This window comes from Mytilus trossulus, chromosome 9, assembly GCF_036588685.1.
Source record: "Mytilus trossulus isolate FHL-02 chromosome 9, PNRI_Mtr1.1.1.hap1, whole genome shotgun sequence".
Classification (NCBI taxonomy): Eukaryota; Metazoa; Mollusca; class Bivalvia; order Mytilida; family Mytilidae; genus Mytilus; species Mytilus trossulus.
In genome coordinates this window covers 43,318,421-43,346,194 of record NC_086381.1, presented here as the reverse complement: position 1 = coordinate 43,346,194, position 27,774 = coordinate 43,318,421, and the positions used below count along the sequence as shown (strand labels likewise).

Sequence of the window (27,774 nt, the reverse complement as noted above, 5' to 3'; positions counted from 1 at the left end):
CACAAATTTTCAGATGAATCTGACAACTCGTTATTGGGTTGCTGCCCTAAAATTGATAATTTTAAGGAAATTTTGCAGTTTTTGGTTATTATCTTGAATACTATTATAGATAGAGATAAACTGTAAACAGCAATTTTGTTCAGCAAAGTAGGATCTACAAATAAGTCAACATGATAAAAATTGTAAGAGTACCCCTTAAGGAGTTATTGCCCTTTATAGTCAATTTTGAACAAATTTTCGTCATTTTTGTAACTTGTACAAAAATCTTCTTTTCTAAAACTATGGGCCATATTAAACTAAACATGGCCACAATCATCACTATGGTATCTATTTAAAAAAAGTGTCTAATGACCCCACCTACCAACCAAGATGACCGGCATCAGTAAATACAGTAACAGGTGAGCGACACAGGCTCTTGAGAGCCTCTAGTTTGAAAAATGTTTGGGCCTATATAAGTTAAAATAGAATTTCTTTAGATATTATGGATTGTTGAAATTTTACACCATGTTTTCACTCATGATTCCTAGTCCAAATATTGATTTTTTAGGTATATTACATGTGTTCTGGGTGAATTTTTTTATATTAATAAATATTGAGTTATCTCCCTTTGGATACTGATATGACTTTGTATGCAGTTGTATCAGAAATCAGATTAAGATATCTAGCTGACTAAAATTAGATAATTATAATATTAAATAATAACAGAATTGCAAAAATAACCATAAAAAACAATTTCTATAACTGACCAGAAAAAATTACCACAGTTGTTAAAACATTTGGCATCCCATAATATTTAATTATTTGACTATTGGCCATGAAGTGGTTATGATAAAGATAGAAATAGAATATTTATTCATTTGTTAAAAAAACTTAATTGAAAACTTGCAAAAAATTCCACTCTCAGAAATCATATTGAGCATTACAATGTTGAAAATAAATGAGTTAATATAGTTTTAGTAATAATTGTGTAATTAAATATTGAAGATTGACAATTGTTTCCCAGCTGTGCAAATAATTGTTGTAATAAGAAGGCCATTATTGTGAGGTTTTATTTCAGATCAATTGCTCCATAACTTTGAAGTTATCTCAGCTTTTTCTAGAAAAAGTTAAAGGGCTAAATTCATTTGCTAACATATTGTAATAGCAGAACTGTTAAAAATGCAGGGGGGACATATCTGGAGAATGCCCCACTGTTTAAAAGTCTGATTGGGGGGAAACATGTTATGAGTATGCCTAGTCCAAAAAATTATGACGTGCCAGACGTAATAATTATTTGGACTAGAGTATGCCACACTATTTGTTCCAAGTCTTTTAATGTTTTAGAAGAAAGAATGCCACACTTTTTTCTGTCGTTTATTTTGATGTATTTTGAGAATGCCACACTAGCTATTTTCAGTTTAATTATATAATAAGGGAACACATATTAGTCTGGACGATTTGATCTTACCTTGACTTCATTTTCAAAGTTCTTGGTCAATTTTAAGGTTTTTGTGTTTTTTTTCTGTTTTCTAGTACTATTTAGCAATAGGTCAACTGTTGTTGTATGGATTTATTTTAAGGTTTACATCCCAGCTCCTTTGTTCTAACAGGGGTGATTTGAGCCAGATCACCCTTACCAGATCACCCCAGTTTGAGTTTCTTTTTTGTGCATGCTTTCCTTTGTTCTGTAACATTTTGGCGGGAATGTCAAATCCACTATAAAACTTATGATTAATTATACGGAAAAGACTATCTACCAAAATTCACATAGAAAAAATCAAGTGTATATGCTTGGATTCGACTCAAAACCTTTAGCATATTAAGCCACGACACATACCACTACACCAGGACAACTGGATACAAAATAAAAGTAATTTGACATACTTAAAGATCTTTCTATAAGTGGGGCGAGTTGTCAGACCTTTATTCAGTGGGGTTTTAACTTTTTTCGTTAATAAGTGAGTTTTCAGACTGATTGTTCAATTTGAATTTACACTTTTCAAAGTGGGGCAAGTCGGTAAACAAGAGCTGGACTATTTTTTTATAAAGTGGCGATATAGTGTGGACCGATTGGCAAGTGGGGCAAGTTGAGATTGTTTGATATTTACTCATCGTTTTTGGGGGTCAAAAAGGGTATACATCATATAATAATATATAAAGTATATTGTTATGGTTGTGTGGCGTTCTAAACTAGATTTTATGAATTGTACATGGTTTTACGTCTAATCTAAAACAGCTGAGATGTAAAACAGTTATCCAAGTCGAATTTGGTGTGTCAGTGTTAGATCACCCTCTGGCCTCCGGCCATCGGGGTGATCTTACACTGACACACCGCGTCCTTGTGGGATAACTATTAATTACACATATGTGCGGCAGGGTTCACCTTACCTTGACCTACTTTCTAGGGTTCATTGGTTAATGTTTCATGGTTGAGTCTGTTTCTCTGATACATTGTACTATAATTAAGTAATAGGTCAACTTTATTTGATGGATGGAATGATTCTAAGGTGTACATGTCTGACATAGTTTATTGTCGAGCTTGCAACTTTTGTTGCAGAAAGCTCGACATAGGGATAGTGATCCGGCGGCGGCGGTGTTAGCTCACTTCTTAAAAGCTTTATATTTTAGAAGTTGGAGACCTGGATGCTTCATACTTTGTATATAGATGCCTCATGTTACGAACTTTCCGTCAGTCACATGTCAAATGTCCTTGACCTCATTTTCATGGTTCAGTGACTACTTGAAAAAAAAGTTCAGATTTTTTGTAATGTTAAATTCTCTCTTATTTTAAGTAATTAGATAACTATATTTGGTATGTGCGTACCTTGCAAGGTCCTCATGCCTGTCAGACCGTTTTCACTTGACCTCGACCTCATTTCATGGATCAGTGAACAAGGTGAAGTTTTCGTGGTCAAGTCCATATCTCAGATACTATAAGCAATAGGTCTAGTATATTAGGTGTATGGAAGGACTGTAAGGTGTACATGTCCAACTGGCAGGTGTCATCTGACCTTGACCTCATTTTCATGGTTCAGTGGTTATAGTTAAGTTTTTGTGTTTTGGTCTGTTTTTCTCATATTTTATGCAATAGGTCTACTATATTTGTTGTATGGAATGATTGTGAGGTGAACATGTCTAGCGGACAGATGTCATCTGACCTTGACCTCATTTTCATGGTTCAGTGGTCAAAGTTATGTTTTTTAGTTTTGGTCTATTTTTCTAATACTTTATGCAGTATGTCAACTTTGTTTGGTGTATGTAAATATTTTATGATCTATAATTGTCGGTTAGGCAGGTTTTATTCGACCTTGACCTCATTTTTACGGTCCATTGCTAAGTTTTAAGTGTATGTGTTTTGATCTGTTTTTCTTTATTTATGAGCAATAAGTCAACTATATTTGTTATATTGAAGAATTGTTAGCTGTACATGTCTGTCCAGCATGGTTCATCTGACCTTGACCTCATTTTCATGGTTCATTGATCAATATTTTGTTTTCTTGGTTAATGTTGAGTTTATGTGACAGTTGTAATAAAGCTTTATATTTAGGTCTATCAAGATAGTATCAAGGATTAGTAAAGAAGGCGAGACATTTCAGGGTGTGCACTCTTGTCTGAACTTGGCCTCATTTTCATGGATCATTGATTATGTTGAGTTTATTTCAATCATTCTTTTGGTAAAACTTTATCTTTATGACTATTGACATTAATTCAATTATGGTTAGTAAGCAAGAGAGACATTGGAGAGCACTCTTGTCTTTTGTTACAGAAATTTTCCAAATGGTGTTCATTTGAAATTGTCTCACAAATTGACCTTAGAGCCTTTCAAAGCTTATAATACATCATGAATTTTGCTCATTGTTACAGGCTAAATAATGAACTGTGCGAGATTGTTCACATCTTTATCCTTTGGCCAATAAAAGATAGTCGTCTCATAGTAGGCAACAAAAAAACTGACTCTTCATTAATTAGATTAATTGCTACAATATATCCAGTATCCATATAGTGACATATATATTAGGTTTTAAGAAGACATGATTTGTATTTCATCAGTATAAGTAATGTGATATGTGAGCAGCTTTGTAACAGTTTTGTTATAACCTGTGATTTTGTCATCTGCAATGCATGTTCTGAGGATTAACTTTTAATTTGTTTATGAACTGATTAGTGAACCTGAATTATTAACACTTGCATATTTTACTTGGTGATACCAAGGATTACTATACAAATCCTTGGTGATACAATACTGGATTATATTTTAGAACATGAACTGAGATAAATTTCTACTTTTTAAGGCTGAAAAATTGTCATGATTTTTTAAATATTAAACTTGTAGTACTTTGAAGTTTGAAACACACATGTCAACTGTGTACAAATAAAAGCATTTACTAAAAATTAGAACCATATATAACTTTGTATTAAGACAACTGACATGAAATGCAGGTCCAGTGATATTTTTCAATGTTGGCTTGCAATAATCAACCCTTATTTAGGAGCGTAAAAATAAAGTTTATGATTACATATTACAGTAGTTTTCATGTATAAGAATGTCCCTCAGTTTTAATCTATGATACTTTGAATAGATGACCAGTTAGGGGTGACACATGTGTTGGATAAACTAGTTTATTATTTTATGAGAACATATACATTTGTATAGCGAATTAAACTTTCAAAATAGTCTCAACAAGTTAAAAAGGATAGGAAAACACTTAATAAACATTTGGTTCAACAAATAAATTGTAATTTTGTATAATCAGTGTGTAGCCAGAAAAGGATATGCTGATTAAGTGTTATAGAAGATTTAAATTCTGTTCAGTTTCAGCAAACAATTTACATGAAAAAAAAACTTTTTTATTTAAATTGAATCATTTAAATTTAAATGTATTAAATTCAGACTGACAACTCCATGCACAATTCATCAAATAAGTCATCATAAATTACAGTTTGAGAGTTTTATGAAGTATTAAGTGGATGAAGAATAAGACAGATCTGTTGACCTTGTCAAGGTCGTTGATTCAATCTACTTTATTTTAATCCTACTTTATATCTGGTGGTTATGGATAACTTTTCTGTCTCCTTATGTTAGTTTTACAACCTATTGTTAACTGTAACATACCACAATGTTAGGATTTATAATACTACTTATAGGGAATGTTTAAATCTTGCCATAATATTGCTGTGATGTCTGGTAAGTTTAGTTTCTAACTTTTCTTATATATTGTTTTGAGTCGGGGAGACTGGGTATCTAATCTTCAATAAAGGTCAAGCTGTTAGTCCAGGGAATGGCATGTTATGACAAATGATAAGTTTCAAGTAAAGAAGACATGCTGTTATTTTGAGGACAATATATATGTGCTCCTTACTTGGGACATGCCCATACAGAATATGGCGGGGTTTAGCAAGTTTGCTATAATAATTGCAAAACCCTATCCGTAATCTGGGATATTGGTGTAACACTACAAAATAAGAACATACTATAAAAACCAGTTGAAAAGGACATAACTCAATCAGATGGATACACAGCAGAAAACATCAAACAAAAATACTGGTGTAGCAACATATTTATTCTGAAGCTAACCATACCTTTGAACAGACTTCTTTAGAACTCAATTCAGAAGGGATATAGTTATGATACTGTTGTCAGGTAGTTTATGATGACATATTTAAGTATTTATATTGATTCACTTATAGGGTCTTAGCATGAGAATTAAACACATTTATTCTAAAACCAGTTGTTGGCATTATACAGGTTTTGTTCTTATATTTCATGATGGTATGATACTAAACCCCTAACGGGATTGAGGGATTGTGGTTGATTTTCATATGATGAAGACATAATCTTTTAATCAGTTAACTTCACGTCTGTAGCTGGCATATCAGTAACTGCTAGTAGTTCTTGGTTAATTTATGTATCATTGTCATTTTGCTTAGTTTCTTTTGTTACCTAATCTGACATCAGACTTATATTTCTTTTAAACTGAGTTTTACTGTGTGTATAGCTATGTGTTTCTTTATTCTACATACTATACTAATACTTGCTAAAACATTGTCCTGAAACTGACCTCTTTCTTATACTTGTACATGCTAAAACACTGTCCTGAAACTGACCTCTTTCTTATACTTGTACATGCTAAAACACTGTCCTGAAACTGACCTCTTTCTTATACTTGTACATGCTAAAACACTGTCCTGAAACTGACCTCTTTCTTATACTTGTACATGCTAAAACACTGTCCTGAAACTGACCTCTTTCTTATACTTGTACATGCTAAAACACTGTCCTGAAACTGACCTCTTTCTTATACTTGTACATGCTAAAACATTGTCCTGAAACTGACCTCTTTCTTATACTTGTACATGCTAAAACACTGTCCTGAAACTGACCTCTTTCTTATACTTGTACATGCTAAAACACTGTCCTGAAACTGACCTCTTTCTTATGCTTGTACATGCTAAAACATTTTCCTGAAACTGACCTTTTTCTTATACTTGTACTTGCTAAAACATTGTCCTGAAAATGACCCCTTTCTTATGCTTGTACATGCTAAAACATTGTCCTGAAAATGACCTCTTTTTCAGTGGCAGATCCAGAGGAGGGGGAGGGGGGGTTTCCAGGGGAACCCCTTTTTGTTTGACAATCAATGCATTTGAATGGGGACATGTAGTTGGAACTGTGCCCCCTTTTTTTCTAGGTAAATAGGAACTCCTCCCCCCTTTTTGTCCTTGTTAAAAAAAAAAAGTTTTTTAAAAAGCTGGATCTACACCTGATTTTGACCCCTTTCTCATACTTGTACTTGCTAAATCATTGTCATGAAACTGACCCCTTCTTATTCTTGTACATGCTAAAACATTGTCATGAAACTGACCCTTTCTTATTCTTGTACATGCTAAAACATTGTCCTGAAACTGACCTCTTTCCTATACTCTTACATGCTTAAATATAGTTTTGAAACAGACCCCTTTCTTATACCTGTACTTGCTAAAACATTGTCCTGAAACTGGCCCTTTATTTTACTTGTATACATGTATGTTTACCTTTTTAACATTGTCCTGAAACTGACCACTTTCATTTTACTTATTGTACTTGCTTAACATTGTCCCCAAATGACCCCCCTTCAATGCTAAAACATGTACTTATCTCATAAGGAGAACATCTTTGAGGACAATGTTTGCAATGTTAATTGAATAAATAAAATACTTAAATCTATTGTAAAACTTCCTTCCGACATTTTAATTTTGAGTCTATTCCCGGATACAGATATGTTCATGTGACGCAATGTTGGGTAACAGTGGATATTTATTATATTATCCCTCAAGTAGTACATATTTATAAGTACATGGGATCATTTTTTGGGGGAATATGATCAGGATTAAAATTGAAGGTAAGAATCTATTTATAGAATTGCACAGTTGATATAGTTATAACAACATGGAAATAGAGAATTACCTTGGCCAAATCTGTTTATATTTATTATTCCTACAAGAATTTCCATAACTAATATAAGCTTGGTAATGTCCCTGTCAAAGTTTACTTTGTTCAAGTCATTGTCACTTTCAAAGTTTATCATCAAAAACTTGGTCAAAGAAAAAACTGCAATGTGATTGGATAATTCCGGATGAGATTCTATTCCATCCATTACACCATCAAAGATTTTGACTAAATAACTTAAATGTAGTGATAACTGCCCTTTGGAAAGTTCTTATTTTAATTATCACTATGATATACAAAAAAGTCAGAGATTCACAGAAGTATTTGAATTCTACAGAAACTCAAGAGTGTTGATTTTCATATTCCAGAAATTTTTTAATACCATAAATTATTATAATACATGTCATTGAATACTTGCCACTCTAGTAACCATCAATCATTTCATCATTTAGTAACCTGACAGATGACCTTCCAAAAATAAATATCAAATTCTGCAAATTATTACCGGTACATATAGTACTATATATATGGTATTTTAAGCTGTGTCATAATTTCAACACTCATCTTCATGGGCCAATCAGTACTCAACGGTTCTGTACTAAAAAGGTTTATTTGAAATGCTTTATAAAAAAAAAATTGCCATGAATATGACTCTTGTTTTGGCGACTTTAATTATACCTCTTGGTGATAAATTCTGAATGATGTGGATTTTTAATAACTTATTAAAGGGCCATAATTAGAAAGGGGAGGGGTTCCTATACACTCAAGGTATACAAAAATGGAGGGTTCCAAAACATAAGATGTCATGTAAATAGGAGGGTTCCACTCCCTGGAAAACTCCTTTGATTTACTACTGTATTAGATTCACTCTTAAAAAAATAATATCCTAGGAAATATATGATAGGTAGTTAATGAATTCAATTGCAGCATTCCACTGGTTACATACATGTACCTTAAAATAACAAATTACTGTTACTGTAATCTAGAGGCAGACTAAACAACTATTAGTACCATGTGACCTGTACTGTCATTATAGAAGGTGTCTTGGGACCTGTACTGTCATAACCAGGTGGTTGACAAGTTAAAATTTTGACAATTTGTTACAAGTTTTTTCAAGGATACTTTAAAATTGTTATCATGTACTATAATATATGGCCATCATACAGGATATAGTGCCTCACCAAGGTTATCATAATCAGCTGCTTCATACTCTTTATAAGCTTCAAGGTTCAACAGTATTTATTATTGAAAAATGTTTGGACTTGGTATTCTATTTTTCCTCCTCTAAATTACATTTTTTATACCCCTGTTTACAGGACATATTATGGAATACCGTTGTCTGTCTGTCTGTCCAACATTAACTAAAAAAATGCTTTTACTAATTTGCATAACACTTGGTAATTTGGTTATATCTATTGACATGGAGCTCCCTTTTTTATATATAAATTTAAGATCTTACATTTCCAAGTTATGGGGTTTTATTAATTAAGAACGAGGATTTTCCAGTTTTTCAGACAATAACTCTTTCACCAATTTGCAAGACATTTTGGTAAATTTTTATATCTAGATTGATAATTAAAAACACAAAACATATTTTTTATTATTATTTATTTAATTCAATTGTATCATGTATTTATGAGAGGGGGATGTTCTGTCAATGTAAACTTTCTTGACTGTAAGTTTCCTCATAATATTTACGAAACTGAGATTTATATTGAAATACCCCAGATAGAGCTTTGTTTCACATATTCCCTGTATAAGTTCATAATATTTTGCTACTGGATGATAAAGTTCTATCATGTATGACCTATGAACTCCTTACATACTCCAAAACGGGATATAACTGATTAGATTGAAACATGAGAGATACCTGTATAATTCTGTATGAAATAGAACACATGCTTTAAATGGAGGAAATTGATTTCAATTTTGATGAAGGTAATTAACAATTTTGATAATAATTTTTGATGGAAATGTTATTAAACAATGTTATTGATTATTTAGTTTTGCCACAATTGGTCAGCTTGGTTCTATTGGACAACTATGATTAATTAATTGATATAAAGCTTGTATTTTTTTACTTTATAGGTAAAAAGATAATTTTAATTGTCTTTCTTTGCATTCTCACAATTATAAGGAATGAATTCTGACTTATTTTTTGTCTGTTATTATCATCCCAAAGAAAGTGAAATTTGTTCCTCTTCAGAATCTTATGAGGGGATTTATGAATATAAATGATTTTCGTGAAAATATTACCAAAAAAAAACCCTCTTATCAAAATTAAACTTGAGTGTCTATACTAAATTTGATAAAATATTATCAGCTTCCTTTAATGTTTTGAATAACCCCTCTCTTATACATCAAAGGATGGCTGCAGATACAAATATCAATGTTTCTTATACCATTGTACACACTTGAAACATGCAACCTTGGTTAACCTTTGTTACAACCACTTAAGCCATTGATAACCATGGTCAAACCATGGTTGGATGTGCCTTACCATGGTCAACTATGGTTGGATGTGCTTTATACCATAGTCGAACCATGGTTGAATGTGCTTTACACCATGGTTGGATGTGCTTTATACCATAGTCGAACCATGGTTGAATGTGCTTTACACCATGGTTGGATGTGCTTTATACCATAGTCGAACCATGGTTGGATGTGCTTCACACCATGGTCAACTATGGTTGGATGTCCTTCACACCATGGTCAACTATGGTTGGATGTCCTTCACACCATGGTCAACTATGGTTGGATGTGCTTTACACCATGGCCAAACCATGGTTGGATGTGCTTTACACCATGGTCAAACCATGGTTGGATGTGCTTTATACCATGGTCAACTATGGTTGGATGTGCTTTATACCATTGTCAACTATGGTTGGATGTGCTTAAAACCATGGTCAAACCTTTGTTAGATGTGCTTTTCACCATGGTCAAACCATGGTTGGATGTGCTTTACACCATGGTCAGCTATGGTTTGATGTGCTTTACACCATGGTCAGCTATGGTTGGATGTGCTTCACACCATGGTCAGCTATGCTTGGAAGTTCTTTATACCATGGTCAAACTAATGTTGGAAGTGCCTTACTCCATGGTCAGCTATAGTTGAATGTGCTTTAAATCATGGTTGGCTATAGTTAGATGTGCTTTACACCATGGCCAAACCATTGTTTGATGTGCTTTACACCATGGCCAAACCATGGTTGAATGTGCTTTTCACCATGGCCAAACCTTTGTTGGACGTGCTTTACACCATTGTCAAACCATGGTTGGATGTGCTTTACACCATGGTCAAACCTTTGTTGGATGTGCTTTACACCATGGCCAAACCTTTGTTGGATGTGCTTTACACCATGGTCAAACCTTTGTTGGATGTGCTTTACACCATGGTTAAACCATGGTTGGATGAGCTTTACACCATGGTCAAACCATGGTTGGATGAGCTTTACACCATGGTCAAACCTTTGTTGGATGTGCTTTACACCATGGTCAAACCATGGTTGGATGAGCTTTACACCATGGTCAGCTATAATAATAAAAAAATAATGAGAAATTATGTTTCTCAATAAATACCAGTAGGATTTGCACCAGAACAATTTTTAATATTTGATATGCTGATGTACAGTGCTAAATCACAAATAATACCTAAATTTATAAACTGATATGTTTTCCAAGTTATACATGACATTTAGTTTGAAAACATTTCAATCTAGTGAACAGCAGAGAATTTTATTATTGTTATTATATAGACAATACATGAAACACCTGTTGCTAAATATTTTCATACTAGTATATGAACATAGAAGATGTGGTATGAGTGCGAAGGAGACAATTCCATCCACGTCACAATTCATAAAAGTAAACCGTTATAGATCAAGTACGGTCTTCAACATGAAGCCTAATGTCTCACACAGAACAGCAAGCTATAAAGGATTCTAAAAAAATTACTAGTGTAAAACCATTCAAACTGGAAAACCAATGGTCTAATCTATATATAAAAACAAGAAATGAGAAACATGTATATAAAACATATCTACTTATAAAGCAGATAAACCCCACAAATTCTAAAGTTGTCTTTAAATAAGGTCCTCTGTTATACATGTCAACATAATATTTGCTTAGATCCACTTTCAGTGGCGGATCCAGGGGGAGGGTCCAGGGTTGGAACACCTCCTTTTTTTATGCAATCAATGCATTTGAATGGGGACACATAGTTGGAACACCCCCTTTATCCTGGGTTGGGAACCTTTCCTGTTAAAATGGCTGGATCCGCGCCTGACTTCATTTGAACTTTAGTGGATACGTAGTTGTCTCATTGGCAATCATACCAAATCTTCTTAACTTTACATGTAATACATTTAGTTTAATTAAATCAGCAATGAAATTTTAAATTGGAGTCACCAAAAAAATAATGAATTAAAAATTTTAAGTGGTTTTAAAAACAAAAATGTTTTAAGTATTAGTAAATAATAAATATTTTTTTATATTTATTTTTTAATATCAAAATGGTGTAAATAAATAAATATTTTTCTACATTTATATATTATTGAATATCATGTAATAATGAGTACTTTTAACATTTATCTTGTATGTTTTATGCAATAAAAGTAATTTTAACATTTAATATATTTCTATATAAAGTCATTACTTTGACTGTTATTTAATAATAAAATGATTGTTATTTTCTGTCTACATGTAAATGATCAGGTGATATGGTTTATTAGAATTGTCCAGGTGTAATCAAGTGTTAAGTTTTATCAGAATTGTCCAGGTGTTATTAAGTGTGCCCAAGGTTAAGAAAGGTGTGATGATCAAGTTATCATTATAATATCTCTTTATCAAATTATTATGTCTTCCAGTCAGGTGTTGGACAATAATCTTTTAGGACTTGACCTTTTGTTTATTAACAATCTATATATACACATAACATTTTGCCACTTTTTCCAAAAATTTCTTTATTAAATAATTTTTAATTACTAAATTTGCCACTTTTTCCAAAATTTCTTTATTAAATCATTTTTAATTACTAAATTTGCCACTTTTTCCCAAATTTCTTTATTAAATCATTTTCAATTACTAAATTTGCAACTTTTTCAAAAATTTCTTTATTAAATCATTTTTAACGACAACTGTCATATTCATGTCATAATAACAAGATACATAGCTATCTTCACTAACATATTAATTCATGTGGTCAAACTGTTAAAACTTATTTAAATTCATTTTCGTGCATATTTATAATTTTTAGCTCACCTGGCCCAAGGGCCAAGTGAGCTTATGCCATCACTTGGCGTCCGTCGTCGTCTGTCGTCCGTCGTCTGTCGTCGTAAACTACTTCAAGAATCTTCTCCTCTGAAACTACTAGGCCAAATACTTCCAAACGTTAACTGAATGTTCCTTAGGGTATCTAGTTTATAAATTGTATCCGAAGTTTTGATCTATCAACAAACATGGTCACCATGGCTAAAAATAGAACATAGGGGTCAAATGCAGTTTTTGGCTTATATCTCAAAAACGAAAGCATTTAGAACAAATCTGACATGGAGTAAAAATGTTCATTAGGTCAAGATCTATCAGCCCTGAAATTTTCAGATGAATCAAACAACCCATTGTTGGGTTGCTGCCACTTAATTGGTAATTTTAAGGAAATTTTGCAGTTTTTGGTCATTATCTTGAATATTATTATAGATAAAGATAAACTGTAAACAGCAAAAATGATCAGCAAAGTAAGATCTACAAATAAGTTAATATGACAAAAATTGTCAATCGACCCCTTTAGGAGTTATTGCCCTTTATAGTCAATTTTTAACCATTTTTCATTAATCTTAATTAACTTTTACAAAAATCTTCTCCTCTGAAACTACCCGGCCAAATACTTCCAAACTTTAACTGAATGTTCCTTAGGGTATCTTGTTTATAAATTGTATCCAAAGTTTTGATCTATCAACAAACATGGTTGCCATTGCTAAAAATAGAACATAGGGGTCAAATGCAGTTTTTGGCTTATATCTCAAAAACGAAAGCATTTAGAGCAAATCTGACATGGAGTGAAAATGTTCATTAGGTCAGGATCTATCAGCCCTGAAATTTTCAGATGAATCAAACAACCCAATGTTGGGTTGCTGCCACTTAAATTGGTAATTTTAAGGAAATTTTGCAGTTTTTGGTCATTATCTTGAATATTATTATAGATAAATATAAACTGTAAACAGCAAAAATGATCAGCAAAGTAAGATCTACAAATAAGTTAATATGACCAAAATTGTCAATTGACCCCTTAAGGGGTTATTGTCCTTTAATGACAATTTTTCACAATTTGTTCATCATATTTGCAAACTTTAAAAAAAACTTTTCCTCTAAAACTACTCAACCAAATTCAACCAAACTTCAACTGAATGATCAGTAGGGTGTATTTAATAAACTTTGTATTTTATTTTCTATTTCGTCAAAAAACATGGCCGTCATGACTAAAAATAGAACACAGGATAAAATGCAGTTTTTGGCTTATATCTCAAAAACTCCAGCATTTAGAGCAAATAAAACAATAAATTAAAGTATTTCTCAGGTCAAGGCCTACCTGTCCTAAAATTTTCAGCCGAATTGGGTAACTGGATTTTCAGGTATAATGCCCCTTAATTGATGATTTTAAAGAAATTTTGCAGTTTTTGGTTATTATCTTGAATATTATTATAAATACAGATAAACTGTTTATAGCAAAAATGTTAAGCAAAGTAAGATCTACAAATAAGTTTATTTGACCAAAATTGTCAATTGACCCCTTAAGGAGTTATTGCCCTTTAAATATTTTTTTCACAATTTGTTCATCATGACTTCAATTTCAGCCAAACTTAGGCTAAATGAGTTTCAGAGTATCTAGTATAAATTTTATATTTTATTTCCTTGTATGTCAAGAAACATAGCTCCTATGGCTAAAATAGAACATAGGAGAAAATGATTTTTTTTTGCTTTTGAAGAAAATAGGGCGATTCAAAGAACATTTAAATAAATTGAAAAGCCAAAATAATCATTGATGAGAGATTTAACCCAAAAAAATTAAGGTGAGTGATTCAGGCTCTTGAGAGCCTCTTGTTATCCAATTCATGTTGTCACCTGCCAGTCCTTCATGACCTGTAACATTACAAAATAAGGATGGCTAAATATGTGGTCTTTGCTCCATTCTAATGTTTCCCTACTCCTTCAGACATATTGTAAGCTTTTAAAATAGCAGAAAGTATATTCTGTGAACTAGTGTTGTCAACGATTAACCGGTTAACCGGTTAATCGGTCGAACGACCGAATACCGAATACCAAAAACGTTAACCGGTTAACCGGACTTTTTTCAATTTCGATAGATTTTATATAAATTTGTGTTGAAAATCAAATCATTAAATAGTTATGTTTTATTTTAAAATTGTCCTCATGGTAATTAGTTCGACAGATCAATTGTCCAGTATATTGATTGCTTTTGTTAATCCTAACAACATAAAATTAATTAGAGTTCGGGCAGGATCTTTTAGAAACATAATTAGTAAATATGGTTTTTTTAACAGTAACTTTAAATCAGTAATGAGATTTAATTTTACTAATTACTTCATAATTTCGTTTTCGATATAATATTGTGTTAACCTACATTTAAATGTGCAACCTCTGTAGTGCAAGGGTTAGTCTTACTTAAAATTCAAAAATTGTGAAATGCAAACCCAAGAGAATGTACTCAATGTATACATGAAAGTACGAGTAACATGCTTAAAGAAAAAAAACACAGCGAAGAAACAGGTCGTACAGCATGAACAATGACCTATGGTTGTTAATTTCTGTGTCATTTTGGTCCCTTGTGAAAAATTGACTCATTGGCAATCATACCACATCTTCTTTTTTATAATTAATCATTTCAAATTGAAACACACCCCATTATTTTTGGAGACAACAAAAGAAAATGAAAAGAATAATCGGTTTCAGACATATGACATATTCAATTGTAGGAGATTAAGATTTTTTTTTGATTTTTAAAGCAATTGCTTTCATGCTGTCGCGTATGGCCATCTTTGTGACCCAGATCAGAGACTCCGCCCAGATCAAGCCATAGTATTTTGTTAAACAGGCTCCTGGTCTGTCATTCTTAAACACCTATGTATGTTTTCTAATGCAATACATAGCTTGAAACTTTTGAAAAACGTTAGTGGATTTAAGAAAGTTCAGCATACGTTCTTGTAGATGTATTTTTGTATTTAGGGGGACAACCGTTTGACTATCAAAAAAACATAGACGTCCGAGTGAAAAAAATGCATTTTTATACCTGCGATTCCGTTTTCCGTTCGTACGATGTTTCAACAAAATATGGAATCATTTCAGTTGTTGATTTAGTATTGAAAATTTGACTGAATTATCTTTTATAATATACGGTTTTATATGTTTAATTGGTGTTTTTTTAAGAAAGAGGTCAGGTGCTCTTGTTCATTCATAAAATTGTCGTTCATTCATAAATTTATCGTAAAATCAAAATCACTACACAGGTTATCCAATTTTGTTTCACATGTTTTCGAAATATTGAAGATCATTTTCACATGTTTCCTGAAAAATGGATAAATATCAAAGCAACTTAGAGCTGTTTGTTCTTGTTCATATAATGACGATTTAATGTCATGTTTGTCTGTGATGGCCCCTCTTTTCGGGATTGCAAGAGAATTATAGTTATCTCGTACCGCATGAGGATGACACATATCAACTGAGCAATAATGTTTGGGACTTAGTTTTTAAGAAATGATGACAAAGTAACATTATGAAAATATTTTTAGTCAGCTGAAATATATATTTATTTTTTCATGTTTATGTCTTGTAAAATATTTTGTTTCTTTCCCGTTTTTCAACATTTGCGTCTGGAAAGTTGAAATGTTTTAACTGAAGTGTTAAATTTAAATTAATTATGAAAATTAAATCAATAAAGGAAATTATTGCCCAGTTTCAAACACTACTAGGGGATAATCCATAATAATTTCTCTTGGAGTTTATATGTTTCAGCACATGTATATTTGACCCCAACTTTAGCCTGGTAAACGTGTTGTCTCCCTGTGAAATATAAAACATATTAAAAATGACTTTCTGCTAAAGTCTTTAATTGATATAAAGTTAAAACCTTCTTAATTCTCACTAGACAACACTCCTGTCATGTTCAATTCTTAAATAAATGTGGATGAAAAAAAAGTACCCAAAACATAAACATGGCAGCAATTGGTTTTACAGCCTTTCAGGCTTTGATTTAATCTGCAGTTCTGGTACAAACGCTATAGTTGATACAGATTATTTGATTATTAAAAGTCAAACTTTGCCAGAAATCTTCACAGACAAGCCTTATAATGCTAAAGGAAAAACGTCAATTCTAAAAGCGTATTTATGACTTGGATAAAAGGTTGTCAAATTGACACTCATACCACATCTTATATCTCTGTGTAGGGTTCTATTGATAAGGCTTTCAAACACCAACGTTAACTTAAATAACCGGTTAACCGGTTAATCGGTCGAACGATTATCCGAGTAACCGGTTAGGCAAAAGTGTACGATTTGACAACACTACTGTGAACTAATTATTTCCCATATATATCTGCTAAATTACAATGCATAGAACTAATTATTTCCCTTATATATCTATGTGTAATATTTGCTGAAACCAGTCATGCAGCCAGTATAAATATAAAAAATCACATTTCTGAGTCCTCATTAGAAAACAAAAAAATAAGAAGATGTGGTATGATTGCTTTTTAGACAACTCTCCACCAAATGACGTAGAGGGTAAAGCAACTATAAACAGTTTGTTTTTAATCTATAGAAAATCATCTGAAATTGTTTTTTGTTTGTTTTTTAATGTCATGCATCAATTTGATCTGTTTTGTCAAGTGAAATAAGAAGATAAGAATCTTTTCATAATATAATGTTAATTTACTTCATCAATTCTATAAGTCTATCAGGAAGAATAGTCAGGTTTTTACAACTTTCTATCCTTTCAATACATTTGTACAATTGCCATGAAAAGTGCCCTTGTTTTCTATGAACACTTGGGAACTTCCGGTTTTCTCCACAACTATAAACAAAAGATAGGAAGTTTTAAAAAATATAGCTGTAATAAAATGCAAATTTTTGGGTGATCAAACTGTTGTAAAATCTATTAATCCTATTAACTCTGTAGTCACCTCTGTAATGCTTTTGTTACGATCAGAATAGTACGGAAACTTTAAGTTTCAATGGCTTCCCTAGGCAGGATAAGAATCCCTTCATTACTCTATTTTCTAAACATTAATTTAGAATTTAATGTCACAAAGACAAGCTCAAGGGCATAATTTAAGCAATATTTAACAAATTAGGGATATTAGTCGAAATCTAAAATTTGATTTTCTTTATTTGAAGAATTTTTAAATGGTAGAGTATGTTCGTAATCCTGTTTAAATGAGCCAATATCGATGTATTATGAGTAATAAACGTAACTTAATTGACTTATCGGATTAATCCGAGTCATTTCTATCATACAAATGTTGATTGCACGAATAATTTGTAAATTTCAATTGAAAATTTTCCCTGATTAAACTAACAAATTTGAAGTTAAGCTACACAGTTCAACTTTAATACAAAGTTTATTACATCCTTAGAGACCTTAATATGTTATAGGATTGCAGCAGTATAAACAAGGCTTCCATCTTCTGTCTTTTACCTCAAAGATACAATCATACTTAAGATTTGCAAGACTATATTTGATATAATTTAGAACAATTCTTGCAATTCTCTCTAAGTCTCTTTATGGTTTCAAAATTTTACTCTTCTAGAGTAGATATCCCTTCTGAACAATATGACAAACCGGTATATATATGTTGAATGTTGATGTTGTGCAAACAGCCTATAGTCAATGAGACAGATGTCATAATTTTCTTATAAATGGACTTTTTTTTATTGATAACCTTTTAGATACAGTGTAAAGGTTAAAGTTTATCCGTTTATAACTTCTAGTGACATGGCTCAGTATAACTGTTATCCAAGACTTTACTCAGGAGCCTGTAATTCAGTGATCTTGGTGTGTTTATGTGTAACATATTTGTTTTTTGTTAATTTTTTTTCGTTTGAATTGTTTTACATTGTCATTATTGGGTCTTTTATAGCTGACTATGTGGTATGGGCTTTGCTCATTGTTGAAGGCTGCTGAACAATGACAAAAAGTTGTTAATTTCTGTGTCATTTTGGTCTCATGTGGAGAGTTAATTGTCTCATTGGCAATCATACCACATCTTCTTTTTTTTTTTTTTTTTTTATATATAATGCATATAACTATGAAAAGTTAATAATATTGTTAAAACCAGACCTGAATATCATTTCTGTGTAACTCCTAGTTATAAGTCAAGTTAGCAATTCAAGTTGATTTTAGCCTTTTAGAGACTGTCCTTGGTCAAGTTTTTCCTAAACTAACTGATGATTTATGGCTGATTTTATTGAAAGCAGCCCTTGCAAAGAACATTATTCCTAAATGCTTCTATATGATTTTCGGGTAATTGTTTAGGCCTATATATCACCTAAGCTCACTTTATTTTGTACTTTTCTGTAATAATTGCCATTTCAATTTATTCTTTGATTGTTTGCTTCCTTAATTTGAAAAGAAAATTTAAAGTCATGATGAAAATGAATTTCAATCTTTTGGTGGTTATATGGATTTCAGAAAATTGCTTTTAACATCTTATGATAAAAAAATAAATGAGCTTTTTGTTTTGCACTAGCCAGAAATGAATTAGGCTAGAGCCATTTCAATTTCCGTTATAATTGTCCAATCGAGTTCCTCAGTCAGTAGACAGGTGCATGGTGATGGATTACTGAAAGGTCCCACGTATCCACGAGAAAAAATCTCATTTCAATTAAGGAAAAAATTTACTTTCATTGAAAAGAAATTGGCTTATTACGAGATAAAAGGATAAAATAGAAGTCTTCATGAATAACTAATGCTCTGTGTTATAGGTTTTGAAAGATGTGTTAAATTGTATATATACTTTCAATAGATGTGTCAAGTGTTTCTAACTTTGAAAACAGTTTGCATGTCAAGCTGAATAAAGGGTCTAGGCTATAATTTGTCAAATTATCTATTTAAAAGTGCATGTCTACTTTATCTGATCACAAAAAAATTGTCTTCTGATCTTTTGATAAATTGAACAGTATAGATCTTGATTCTCCTTCCAAAATCAGTCTGATCAAAACCAGTTCCACTTTTCCACTTGCATTTGGGGCTGGTTTTAAGCAGACTGTTCCCAAATTAACTATTTAGCTAAAGCAGTACAAACCTTGACCCCATACATAGTTAACAAATGCTCTACCAACATTACTAAAGGAGTACCCCAGAACAGCTAATACAGTTAACTAGGTCAAGGGTACATGTCAGTAAACCTTTCCTCAACCAAATACCAAATACCCATTACAATATCAAACTAGATATGCTAAATTTCGTTAAATTCTTGGAACAAGAGGAACAAATTTATAGTTGATTTTGTTATTTTCAAACAAAAAAACTGCAACCGTAAGCAATTATGGACCAAAGACTGGTGACCATGAGACAGGAAGTCACAGCTCCACCAACAAAGCTGCTCTGGACTTATTTATTTTCATATTACATTGATTAAAAAAAAATGTGTGTATTTAATAATTGTTGCTATTTGATTTTGCGGTTTTGCTAATGTCTGCACACAATATAAAAAAAAGTGGTTTGATTGCTAACAAGACAACTAAAAGACTCTACAAGAGACCAAAATGACACAAAAATTAACAACTATAGGTCACTGTATGGCCTTCAACAATGAACAAAGCCCATACCGCATAATTAGCTATAAAAGGCCCCCAAATGAAAATGTAAAACAATTCAAACAAGAAAACTAACGGCCTTATTTATGTAAGCCTTTATAGAAAATGGGTACTTTGTTGAACATTAAAATTTTGGGATTCACCTCTACCCATGAACATTGGTACCCTTAAAATGAAGGATAATGAATCAGTTTTACTTCTCCACTAATGAAGGTTGGTATTTCTAATTTCTCAAGTTGCAGTCATTAAAACATATCCTAGTACTAAAAACTGAACCTTCGAGAAAAACACACAAAAAAAGATGTGTATGTGTACATCATGGGAAAACACTTAAATACAAATGACAAACAATATTACATGATGGGACATTATTTTCATATGACACTGTGTTAATTCTGAAATATTTCTATTTTCAGCTGATGAGAAACTGACAGAGGAGGGGTTATCTCCCCTGATCCTTGACCAGGATGTCCTCCCAATCACTGGTAAGATATTATAATAAAGAACTTTATTAATTGGTATGAATTATCAGTGTTGTAAGGGTACCAGAAATCTAAAGAAAATAATACCAACACCGGAACATCAAGGGAACAGTTAAACATAATTATTCTTTATATAAATAACATAGGTTTCAGAAAACACTGACTTTGGACGCAGAATACTAATAAAATGTTAATTTTCCATTTATAGTTTTTATACAAATTTTTTATAGAATCAATGTCAGTGCCAATTTTCCTTTCAGTTTCTGATATGTGCCATCAATGATATGAAAACATATTTCTGACATAAATAATTCAAAAGCATGAGTCCAATTTGTGGGAAATATTTTATTCCACCATCATAGTGTTGGTATGTCATTTAAGATGAAGAAATCATAAATAAGCTGTTATGACAGACATCGTGCAAATTGAATAACAGTATAGGTCTTATACACCTTGGTGTAATTGTACAAAATGTATATAACACCATCTATGAAAGACCAGGGACAAAAATGTCAAAATCATATGCTGTAATTTTATTTCCCATCAAATTCTGTCGAAACAGGATTTGACGTTTAATGTGCTTCTCCTTTCGTACAAGTCCAACAAAACAAAAAGATTGGATTCTAATTAAGTTTTCTTAGAAACGATGAAGAATTGATGTCCTGCAAGTTAAAAGCCAGGGCAATTTTTCTTTTCAATTTTAAAACTTTATTAAGTGGTTGTCCACTAAGAAAAAAATCTAGAATTTGAACTTATGGTAACATTAAAAGTAATAGCTTTGTCTGAAAGTGTGACACCTAAATAAATGAGACTTCCCTTTCTTGTCAAATTGGACAGCAGTGGTAAAAAAATGAATTAGAAAGGTTGTATGACCTATAGATTTTAAATCAATACTTCAATGGTATGAGAAAAGTTGTTATAGAAATATATATTGAATTCAAGAGAGAGAGAGAGATAAAAAAGAGAAAGTTTGTGGTGTAATGAAAATTGCAATAATAAATTTATTTAAATTTGAAACTACAGTTTTCAATTACAACCATATTCAAATTAAATAGATAATTTATAATAATTAAAATTGATTGTTATTGCCAATTACGACAATAGTTCTGGCTTACAATATGATGCACAGTTCAACCTGCGCAGTAAGCTTGAAAAGCAAGCCCTTTTTATGTGGTATAAGAAGATTTCTGCTTCATCAAAATTATATGATGACTTTTTCAACCATCAAAGGGTAGCCACTGATGAGTGGAAAATGTGAAAAAACTCTTGTAATGTAATAAAACATGTACTTAAATGTTGTATTTTGAAAAACAGCTTTGTCTTCTAGTACGCACCGCACCACCTCCTGACTAAATTTTAAAAAAACATTGTTTTTAAACCTTTGTTATTAATTTAAGGTGAAGACTTTTTATTATTCTCCAGGACTTAGAGTAAACAACATTTATTTATTTTTTAAATCTTTTCAAAGTTTTCATTGCATTTTACTAGATTCAAAAGTAAAGCCTGTTGAAAACTTAACAGCAGGAATGTAATAAAATTGAGAATGGAAATGGTGAATGTGTCAAAAAGACAACATCCTCACCAAAACACAGAAAACATCCCTTATTTTACAATGGTAATGTTCCTTTTATTGAAAATCTATTTGTTTACAGCCATTTCTTTTTGTACTTGTATTTTACCGAAACTAAGATGATATTTGTTCATGACTTATACTTATCCTCTTAAGCTAAGAAAATACATTGACCTTAGTAACGTAAAGAGAGCCCCAGGGTTCTGTGGATGTATTATAACTGTCACATGCATATGACAATGTCATTTAGATTAAATAAAAAAATATACCATTTACCCTGAATATTAATATAGTTGTATGAAAAATGCAATTATCTTAGATGTCGAAACCAATTGACCTGTGTATCATACATAATTTCATGTTGGTATAATTTTGATCAAATTTACTATGGATAATACTTGGATCATTGCTAAAGAATACTGATCAGTCTCCTGACAAAAGGTAGGTTTCTTTATAGTTAATTAGCACAGGAAAACGGTGAGAATACTTACACAACATTTATTGTTAGTTATTACGGGAAAAAAATCCAGAAACGTGTGACAATGCAGAGAGAGAAAAAAGTGTTTACTAAAAAGTACTTAATGTCAGTTGGTCTAAAGTGCTAATTGTAAGGACGTATCAAGAACTTTTAATCATATCTGCAATCATATTTAATCAAAGTTGTTTTTTTCATGGCCCTTGGTAATTTTATGCTTGAAAAATCAGGGGAATCTGTGTCTCATGGACACATTCTTATTTGTTTTATGGAGGTTTGTACAAGATTAAAACTGAATCCAAAAGTGTTCCCTGACTTTGATTGATAAGATACGGTGGACTCATTTATTTTCGTGGGTATTAATTTACATGGCATGAGGAAATCTTACAGTTCATTAACTGTACCAACAAAACCGACAAAAATTGGTATCCAACAAAAAATAATGAATCCTTGACCAGTGTGTTTGTTATTGAGATCTTTGCTGTTTTATCTGACCAGTGTGTTTGTTATTGTCAGAGATCTTTGCTGTTTTATCTGACCAGTGTATCTGTTATTGAGATCTTTGCTGTTTTATCTGACCATTGTGTTTGTTATTGAGATCTTGCTGTTTTACCTGACCAGTATGTTTGTTATTGAGATCTTTACTGTTTTACTTGACCATTGTGTTTGTTATTGAGATCTTTGCTGTTTTACCTGACCAGTATGTTTGTTATTGAGATCTTTGTTGTTTTATCTAACCAGTGTGTTTGTTATTGAGATCTTTGTTGTTTTTTTCTGACCAGTGTGTTTGTTATTGAGATCTTTGCTGTTTTATCTGACCAGTGTGTTTGTTATTGAGATCTTTGCTGTTTTACCTGACCTGTGTATTTGTTATTGAGATCTTTGCTGTTTTATCTGACCATTGTGTTTGTTATTGAGATCTCTGCTGTTTTATCTGACAATTGTGTTTGTTATTGAGATCTTTGCTGTTTTTTCTGACCAATGTGTTTGTTATTGAGATCTTTGTTGTTTTTTCTGACCAGTGTGTTTGTTATTTAGATCTTTGATAACGAAAAGGAGGTGTGGTATGATTGCCAATGAGACAACTATCCACAAAAGACCAAAATGACACAAACATTAACAATTATAGGTCACCGTATGGCCTTCAACAATGAGCAAAGCTCATACCGGATATAGTCAGCTATAAAAGGCCCTGATAAGACAATGTAAAACAATTTAAGCGAAAAAACTAACAGCCTTATTTATATAAAAAAATGAATGAAAAAAAACAAATATGTAGCACATAAACAAACGACAACCACTGAATTACAGGCTCCTGACCAGTGTGTTTGTTATTGAGATCTCTGCTGTTTTATCAGACCATTGTATTTGTTATTGAGATCTTTGCTGTTTTTTCTGACCAGTGTGTTTGTTATTGAGATCTCTGCTGTTTTATCTGACCATGGTGTTTGTTATTGAGATCTTTGCTGTTTTTTTCTAAACAGTGTGTTTTTTATTGAGATCTTTGCTGTTTTACCTGACCTGTGTATTTGTTATTGAGATCTTTGCTGTTTTAATTGACCAGCGTGTTTGTTATTGAGATCTCTGCTGTTTTTTCTGACCAGTGTGTTTGTTATTGAGATCTTTTCTGTTTTTTCTGACCATTGTGTTTGTTATTGAGATCTTTGCTGTTTTATTTGACCATTTTGTTTGTTATTGAGATCTTTGCTGTTTTATCTGACCATTTTGTTTGTTATTGAGATCTTTGCTGTTTAAACTGACCTGTGTATTTGTTATTGAGATCTTTGCTGTTTTAATTGACCAGTGTGTTTGTTATTGAGATCTCTGCTGTTTTTTCTGACCAGTGTGTTTGTCATTGAGATCTTTTCTGTTTTATCTGACCAGTGTGTTTGTTATTGGGATCTTTGCTGTTTTATCTGACCATTTTGTTTATTATTGAGATCTTTGTGCTGTTTTACCTGACCAGTGTATTTGTTATTGAGATCTTTGTTGTTTTATCTGACCATTTTTTTTGTTATTGAGATCTTTGCTGTTTAAACTGACCTGTGTATTTGTTATTGAGATCTTTGCTGTTTTAATTGACCAGTGTGTTTATTATTGAGATCTCTGCTGTTTTTTCTGACCAGTGTGTTTGTTATTGAGATCTTTTCTGTTTTATCTGACCAGTGTGTTTGTTATTGGGATCTTTTCTGTTTTATCTGACCATTTTGTTTATTATTGAGATCTTTGTTGTTTTTACCTGACCAGTGTATTTGTTATTGAGATCTTTGTTGTTTTATCTGACCATTTTGTTTGTTATTGAGATCTTTGCTGTTGTTTCTGAACAGTGTGTTTTTTATTGAGATCTTTGCATTTTTTCTGACCACTGTGTTTGTTATTGAGATCTTTCTGTTTTATCTGACCATTTTGTTTGTTATTGAGATCTTTGCTGTTTTATCTGACAATTGTGTTTGTTATTGAGATCTTTGCTGTTTTTTCTGACCAGTGTGTTTGTTATTGAGATCTCTGCTGTTTTATCAGACCATTGTATTTGTTATTGAGATCTTTGCTGTTTTTTCTGACCAGTGTGTTTGTTATTGAGATCTGTGCTGTTTTATCTGACCAGTGTGTTTGTTATTGAGGGCTGCTGTTTTTTTCTGACCAGTGTGTTTGTTATTGAGATCTCTGCTGTTTTATCTGACCAGTGTGTTTGTTATTGAGGGCTGCTGTTTTTTTCTGACCAGTATGATTGTTATTGATTTCTGTTCTGTTTTATCTGACCATTTTTTTGGTTATTGAGTTCTTTGCTGTTTTACCTGACCAGTGTATTTGTTATTGAGATCGTTGCTGTTTTACCTGACCAGTGTGTTTGTTATTGAGATCTTTTCTGTTTTATCTGACCAGTGTGTTTGCTGACCAGTGTGTTTGTTATTGAGATCTTTGTTGTTTTATCTGACCATTGTGTTTGTTGTTGAGATCTTTGCTATTTTATCTGACCAGTGCGTTTTTTATTGAGGTGTTTGTTGTTTTATCTGACCAGTGTGTTTGTTATTGAGATCTCTGCTGTTTTATCTGACCTGTGTGTTTGTTATTGAGATCTTTATAGTTTACCTCTGCTGTTTTACCCGACCAGTGTGTATATTATTGAGATCTTTGCTGCCTCACTTGACCAGTGTTTTTCCAAAAATTAGGTACTTCATTCAGTACCTATTGTTATGCTGGCTGGACATTAAAAGACAAAAGATAGAACATCATTCAAATGAAACTGATATCTGTATGGACTGATCACATTGAATTTAAACATTAATGAAGTACTAATATGTACATCTACTTTAAACAATTAATTTACCATTTTTAATTACTGTATGAAATTTTTATAGAATTTGTTGTTGTCTAATGGATATTTTTGGGATAATTTTGAATCTGCATATAAAGTACTTTAGGCTTGAGAAAGTACCTTATAATGTAATTGTAGTTCTATTTAATTTGTCTAAGGATATTTCAGTACATGTACCAGAAAACATAAAATACTGGATTTGTACTTCATATATATGTTGTTAGTTCAAGTTTATGTACTTTCATATAGTATACTACTTTTACTAAAGGACTGTATATATTTTGTATCTCTGTTGTACAAATGAAGTATAACACTTGTATAACAGACCAGCAGTGCAAATATTAGCTCCCAGTACTGTATATTTATGGTTAGTGGAAGCATTAAATACATGTATTTGCTCTTTTATTTTTTTAAGCTGTGCTTGATTTGAAAAGTTCACAGTGTTGAGACAGTACATTTAGACTAAGAACTTTGAAATAGGACACTACATTGTGTTAACTAATTTAGTAAAGGGCACTCACTATATGATCAGGTTTTATAAAACAGTTGTAAAGTGACACTATTATAGTATTTGACTCCTGGGCTGTCAAATTGACATTTGTACATTTTTAATAATATGGTATACCTGTTAAGTAACCTATATATGATTCAGTTTTCTAGTTATAACAGAATTAAGACTTAAGTAATAAGTGACTGCTCATTGGCATCATTAGTATTTTTAAAAATCATATTATAAATGTTTTAAGACAATTGAAAAGTGACCCTATTGTTTCTCAGACTCCTGGTTTGACAAATTGACCTTATAAATTCTTAATAATAGAGTATGCCCTATTAGTCACCAATATATGATTCAGTTTCCTAGTTTGTAAAGGTTATTAACTAAGTAACTATTGACCAATTCATTTTAAGCATTAATGATCACAACTTATTTCTCTACATAACAGCAATTTTAAAAAAGATCTTATTTTTTATCATTAACGCCAGGTTCAGTCTGTGGTTCATGTTTTTCAAACACAGATAACCACATCAATCCTAAATGGAATTTGATGAAATTTGGACAGACTCTAACAGTATTTTACTGATAGAGAGGACATAGGCTAATCTTTTTGACATCATAAATTTTTTAACCTTTATTGATTGTCAGTCCTGAGCTATAATCTTGAAATTGCATCTAAAGAAAACATTTTATTTTTTTTAAATTCTGTATATTTCTTTTAATTGAGTCTAACTTTTTACAGTATAAACATAATAATTTATCACTGACAGCAGCAATCACAGGCTATACACAGGGTTTATACTAAAATTTTTGTTTGGTAGAGAAATAGGAATTATTACTTGTCAAAATTTTTCAGTATTCAAAGATTTTCACTTAACCTACAATTCTGTATTTTATGTTTGTGTAGGAACCCTTGAATGTTGCAAGTAGCAAAAAGACATATAAAGGCTAATGTCTTCAACAGTAGATTGTGTTTTATACACTATGTCCATCTCAGAATCAATTGTCATAAAATTTGAAAACTTCTGAAAAAATAAGTGGAGACTAGATCAATAAGTTCTGTCAATTCCTTTGATAACATTAAGATATAACATGCAGATCACCAATGACACAGTTCCTGATGTGTTGATCGTGTGACATTTATGGAAACATATTCTTACAAGGTTTTACTTCCAGGTTTAACATAGCGCTCAAGGATACATACG

At 31.7% G+C, this 27,774-nt stretch overlaps 1 protein-coding gene across 5 annotated transcripts in view; it reads left to right on the top strand.

Moving 5' to 3' along the window:
• Window positions 1-27,774, top strand: part of LOC134682962 (LIM domain only protein 3-like) — a 102,986-nt gene that overhangs the window by 9,112 nt on the left and 66,100 nt on the right. Inside the window, exons 1-2 of one of the 5 annotated variants that reach the window (XM_063541917.1) lie at window positions 5,008-5,164; window positions 20,647-20,715. Coding sequence is in view for 4 of the 5 variants with exons in the window: in XM_063541913.1 (XP_063397983.1) it covers window positions 5,128-5,164; window positions 20,647-20,715 (106 nt within the window). In the remaining variant the exon portion in view is untranslated. Of the gene's footprint in view, window positions 1-5,007; window positions 5,165-7,204; window positions 7,359-9,242; window positions 9,344-20,646; window positions 20,716-27,774 lie in introns of those variants that run through there. The other 4 variants (XM_063541913.1, XM_063541916.1, XM_063541914.1 and 1 more) reach the window with 4 other exon arrangements.